The sequence below is a fragment of the Gracilinanus agilis genome, chromosome 3, assembly GCF_016433145.1.
Source record: "Gracilinanus agilis isolate LMUSP501 chromosome 3, AgileGrace, whole genome shotgun sequence".
NCBI classification, from domain to species: Eukaryota; Metazoa; Chordata; class Mammalia; order Didelphimorphia; family Didelphidae; genus Gracilinanus; species Gracilinanus agilis.
The window spans coordinates 88,820,381-88,826,515 of NC_058132.1; the positions used below are offsets into that span (position 1 = coordinate 88,820,381).

Genomic DNA, 6,135 nt, shown 5'->3' on the forward strand with positions numbered 1-6,135 from the left:
ATTGAACCATCAGTTTTCCTAGGGGTAATCAGAGCCCAGCCATGTGATTGTCACTGTGCTCTTTGCTCTTAACTAGGAAAGTAGACAATAGCCCCCAAAGTAATATATCTCAAAATCCGTATACCTGAGAAAGGAACAGACTTTCAAAGAGCTCTAGCTCTCTCTTGGTGATGGCTTACATTATATTTGAGAGACAAAGGATTAGGCTTGGTTCTTGAAACTAATTAGTTTGACCACCCTATCCCTGATCTCCTTAGTCTTTATCCCATATACAATGGGATTAAGAAGAGGTGGAACTAACAGATAGAGGTTGGAAAGAAGTATGTGGACATAGGGGGGGATATTGAACCCAAATCTGTGAGTGAAAAAGGAGAAGAAGGCAAGAATATAGAATTCCAAAAAGACAAATATATGGGCAATACACGTGTTGAAGGCTTTGAGCCGAGCCTCCTTCTGGGGGAGATGGAAGACTGCAATAAAGATCCGAACGTAGGACAATAGGATCAAGATGACATCAAATCCCAGGATAGAGAAGGCCACAAACAGACCATAAGCCTTGTTGACTTGTATGTCCTCAGCAGCCAGCTTCACAACAGCCATGTGCTCACAGTAGGAGTGGGAGATGACAGTGGTTCGGTAATATTTGAGTCGACATTTGATGAGCAAAAGGCAGGGGGCCATGAGGATACCTGCTCGTAGGGTGACCCCAATGCTTATCTGAGTGAGGAGTTGTGAGGTAAAGATGGTACCATGTCTCAGAGGGTCACAGATGGCCACATAGCGGTCCACAGCCATGGCCAAGAGGATGCCTGACTCTATGCACTGGAATGTGTGAATAAGCCACATCTGTAATAAACACACATCAAAATGGATCTCGCGCAAATGAAACCAAAAGACACCTAACATCTTGGGAAGGATGCATGTGCTAAGGGCAATGTCAGTGATTCCCAACATGGCCAGAAAAAGATACATGGGCTTGTGGAGACTACGCTCAGATTGAATGATCACCAGGAGCAAGTAATTCCCAACGAGGGCAATGATATATATAGCACAGAATGGAATCCCAATCCAGCACTGCACAGACTCCAGACCAGGGATCCCAATCAGCGTCAATATGGATGGCATGAAGACTGTACCATTGGCCATTAGCATGCAGGGCTAGGACGCTTACATCAAAGGACTAAGACTGCTAATTGGGATTGCTTTATAAATTTCTCTTTCCTCTTCTGACCTGTTGACTTGAAAAAAGAGGCATTCATTTAAACATTCATTTATACATGATTTATAGGTCTTTCTAAATTACATGAATTTCCCAAACCATGACTGCTTCCTCAATTCTACCAAGCATTGTTTCTTCCAGGACCTGCCATCCCTTGTGGAACTGAATCAGATACCTATTCAAGTTCTCAAATTCACTAATATTTTTCTGTTGCTATTGTCCTGGGAATTAGTCCTTGGGACTATGACCTTTCTACTATCCCCTTTATCTTCTATCTATCATATATATGTGGGTCAGAATCTAGAGTTGAAGAATTTAATTTTATATTGAGTCCTATAGAAGTAATATCCCGAAACTGAGGTGCTTTCTCTCAAGATTCTTTTCTCTTGATGTTTATGAGATGTCTGGGTTTTTCCTAGCTCTCCCTATGTACACCCTATTCCATGAGGTTACAGTAACCAAAATAAACAAGTGCTTTATGTCTCCAAATTCTTCCTCTTTTTCAGGCTGCCTCCACCCCAGCCACCATCATGATCATATTAGATGCTTTTTTATTGGTCCCTGCTTATAGATGTTTCCTCTCTTTACCTTAAACTTACCTAATCACTGTTTGCCTACTAAAACTTTTTACCAGTTCTCAATGACATATTCTGATTTCCTATCTCACTTTCTCTTATTTGCTATGTATGCGTTCTACATTTGGAAAGATTTTTGTATATATCACTTATATGATCCTCACTTTTAATGTAATGAAAAGAGTAAGAACAAAGGTCCAAAGAGAACTCTGTTCATTTTCTGTGAATTCCTTAATTTTCTTTGAATTCCTCTTTAGGAAATAAATACTATTTGGAAGTATGCTGTTCTCCCAAATGTTGACTTTACTTTCAGGGAGAAATGCTAGAATCCATGTATTTTATATTTCTAAGATTTTTTAAAAGACAGTGTGACATAGCGAATCTAAGCTTGGTCTTAGAATCAGGAAGATCATCATTCAAGTTCTTCCTCTAACGTTTACCAGCTTTATGAGCATGGAAAATTCATTTAGCTTCTGAGTGTCAAAGGAAACTTTCTGTGATATATATGTTATAGATGTGCTGTTGATCCACACTGAGGGAAGGAATTTACACATTAAATTCCTTAAACTGATGAAATAACAGATAAGGAAAGAAAAATGAGGGAGTATTGAGGGACTATTTTAGTATAATTCCTAACAAAAGCAGGATCCCATGTATTATATTCCTGAAAAACTATCATTTAGTCTCTGCACAGACACTTCCAATGCTGGGCAATCAGCCTTATCTATTGTTGCATAGACCAAGTTCTTGAGTGTGGGTCCTTGGGGGCTGATCACTGAAGGAGAACTCCTGAGAAGTTCTGTTTCCTTCAGTGCTCTGTTCTCTCATCCTTTCAGGATATATGGGATGCCTTGAGGAAGCTTAAAAGTTTGGAGGGTAGAACGTTTGAAGATGGAAGAGAGAGGAGTGAAAATCCAGGATTTAATAATTTTATTGCAATTCTTTTCCCTGGAAGACCATCCTCAGGAAGCATCACTTAAAAAGTTCAGTAAAATAGAAGAAGACCCATGGGAAGAAATGTAATCAACCTCTTACCTTTTATCTTCACAGGAAATTCTTCCGGAATAACCCTTTTAGCTCTACGCCTAGAAAAAGCAGATGAATTTAGTGGCAACTGATTTTTCTGGACTATTTAAGGAAGTCAAATCTCATGAAATGGTTTGATACAGCCTCATATCAAATTCATCATTACTTACTGAGAGAAGTAGAGTGGATACAAGGGAGAGTTCAGTCAATGGGCTGAAAGGAATTGTGCAATGTTGGGGTCATTCTATTGACCTAATTCCCTGCTCCGTAGATTTTCATCATGATTCCTAAAGACATCTCTGGAAATCAGTTTTAGTTAATAATTTTGGCTTAGGCTACTCTTCTGGCTCCTTAGGCTATAGTGCATCAGAATCAAGAAGTAAGAAACAATAGGATCTTCCTTCAATTGTGGTCAAGTCCAGTCTAGTTCTGCCTGCCTGGATTGTAAATGCTGAATTCACTCCTATTCCCATTTCTGGAAAAGGATGCTAGATAACAGGTATCTGGCACATAACCATGAACCATCATAAGGCTCCTATATAAAAACATCAGGTGCAATTGGCTGCCACTTCTTTTATCTATATCCCTCACTCCAACACCATTGGGAACAACTATTTAAAAGGGGAGGTTCCAGAATTACGCCTGAGGACATGTTGTGTCACCATTAGAGAGAGAGATCCAGGTTAGCATATAACCCTCTGGGATCAAGAAGGCCTGATGTTTAAAACAAAAACAAAAATACAAAAAAAAATAAAGCAAAGCCCATCTCTACCAATGGAATGACATCCAAAATTCCATATCAGAGCCTCATTTCTAGGATTGTGATTCTGCTGACATCTCTGGATGGAAAACCTTGGAAATCAATGATTATTCTTAGATCTCATGTGAATTTGGTGTGGGGGAGTAAACAAAAGACAAAAATGACAAAATACTCTGAATTCTGAAAATGGCTGAGATTTAGGATGGAGGAAATATCATAACAAAAAGATACAGAACAGTGAAGGTTATTCAACTTCACCACATTCACAGTTGTGTTGGGTGACTTACAGCAACTTGTTTTTCCAGGCTATATACCCACATGCCTTTTATTTTCTTCTCTTAGCAAGCTAGATAGGAACCACATGGTACTTCCTTTAGAATTCAAATTACTTCCTCATTCCACTGTTTACAAGTATAAAACCTTAGATCACCTCCTGGAAGAAGATTGGAGGTATTTCTTCATCCCACTTCATTCCTTCTTTTGATAGCACTATATTCATCTTTTAAAACATATAGACTGTACTTAAAGGAGAAATATAAAAGGGAGGAGGAACATAGAATCAAAAGGCTTAATGAACAGTTCTCTGAAGATCCTTCATAAGCTATGGGGTATTTTTCACTTTTATGGAAATATAAGATTTGAGTCATAAGGAACAATATAGGTGATTCAGTCCAACCCACATTTGAAAGAGAATCCTTTTGATAATACACCTGATATGTGTCTATGTAGGCTTTTTGGGAATATCTCCAGGGGCTGGAAACTGCTAGTTAGTGCTCCAGCCTATTCCATTTTCTGATAGCTCTGATTATTTAGGAATCTTTCCCTTTACTTTACTTTTTTCTAATTTCCACTTTTACCTGCCCTGACCAAACAAAAAAGTATAATGTATGATCTTCATACCATGTAACAGGAGGTTTCTTCTCTGTTGAAATAGGAAGAGTTTAGAAAACAGTTTCAGACAACAGAATATAGTGCAAAGGTGCATTAGAAAAGAAAAAAAAAAACCTGATGCCCATTGTCCAAAATGAGATTAGAAAAGGGACACATTTCCCTTCATTATCCTAGAGTTTTCTCTTTAAACGCTATGACAACATAAAACCATCTCAGCCTCACCTTTCAGAGGACTTTCTCTTGCAGTCCTCTTCCCCAGCTGTCAGAGATGAAAATCTCAAAAACTGCCTGTGAGAAAGGGAAAACTGATTCTGGGACCATTTTAGTGAATACATGTTTTTAAACAACCTGGAACAGGTGGAAAAATTAACTGGAAAAAAACAAAGAAACAACCTTCCCCCATCAAAAAAAAATCAAGTGTATTTCTAATGGTGAAATTTCAGTCTTATTTTGTAGGTTAAAGGGGGAGCTTTCTGGGGAGCAGGATAACTTGACAGCATAGTTACAGAATTATTTGTATGTTCCTTATACAGGTAAAGCAAAGAATAAATGACTTTTATGATGTACTCTTTCTTTTGTCCCACTAATACAGTTATTCTCACTCTTAGGCTACCAAAAATCAGTGTGGACTCACCTTCATATTTTGTGGTAAGAGATTCTGTGGTCCTAGAAACATGGCTAAGATCTGGAGAAATCAGACCTGGGGAGCATATTTGGATGCAGATATTAAATTGGTTTTGGTCTGTTGGAGGAGGAGTTTCAGGTGACTGCAATGTACAGATCTGCATTGTTTGGTCCCCAGGGGAAAATTCTTAGACAATTACTCTCCTCTTTTGCTTCCTTCTACCCTCATACACTAATTGCCTCCAATATGACCTTTCAAGTCATAAGAATAGCATATTTAGTTTGAGATATCTGGCACTGCATTTCTAAATGAATTTGTCTACTGGCCTTTTGATTTCTATAAAAATTAATTTTTTCCTGACCTCCCCCAAACTCAATTCTGTTTGATCTAACTCCATTGAACAAATATTTAAACAAAGAAGTTCACATGTGTGTATGTGTCTCTATAAATTTATATTACAATTATTAATTAGCTCTCCCTTCATAGCTTCCAAGTTGAACAATAAAAAAAGAAAAATAACATCCTTATAATAAATATTCATAGTTCAGCCAAATAAGCTTTCACATTAGCATTGTGCAGAAAATTACATGCCTCATTCTGCATTTTAAATCTTCATTTCTGGGTCAGGATGTAGATGGTATGTTTCATTATCAGTCCCTATGATTCGTATTTTTATTATTTCACACAGAGTTTAGAGTTCTAAAGTTGTTTTCTTTAGTGTTATCGTATAAATTGTTCTCCTAGTTCTTGCTTCATAATACATCAGTTCATAGAAATTTTCCATTTCCTCTGAAAATATTCATGTTATCTTTTCTGATGGCACAATAATATCCCCTTACATTCAAATACTATGATTTATTTGTAATTATTTACTAAGTGGGCACATTTAGTTCCCTATTTAGGGCTTCTGCCAAAAAAAATGAATGAAAGAAAGAAAAGAGCTATTATAACTATTAAATGCATACATCTTTTTTCCCTTTTGTTAAAATGTATTAGGTATATAACCCCAGTAGTCATATAAGTGGATCAAAAGGTATAC

The 6,135-nt window shown here is 37.4% G+C and overlaps 1 protein-coding gene across 1 annotated transcript; it reads right to left on the minus strand.

Annotated features, from left to right (window-relative positions):
* Positions 1–201: 201 nt before the first annotated feature.
* LOC123241141 (olfactory receptor 52A5-like) lies at positions 202–1,152 on the minus strand. Its single transcript, XM_044668843.1, has one exon. The coding sequence runs from the start codon at positions 1,150–1,152 to the stop codon at positions 202–204; it is 951 nt and encodes a 316-aa protein (XP_044524778.1).
* Positions 1,153–6,135: the final 4,983 nt, after the last annotated feature.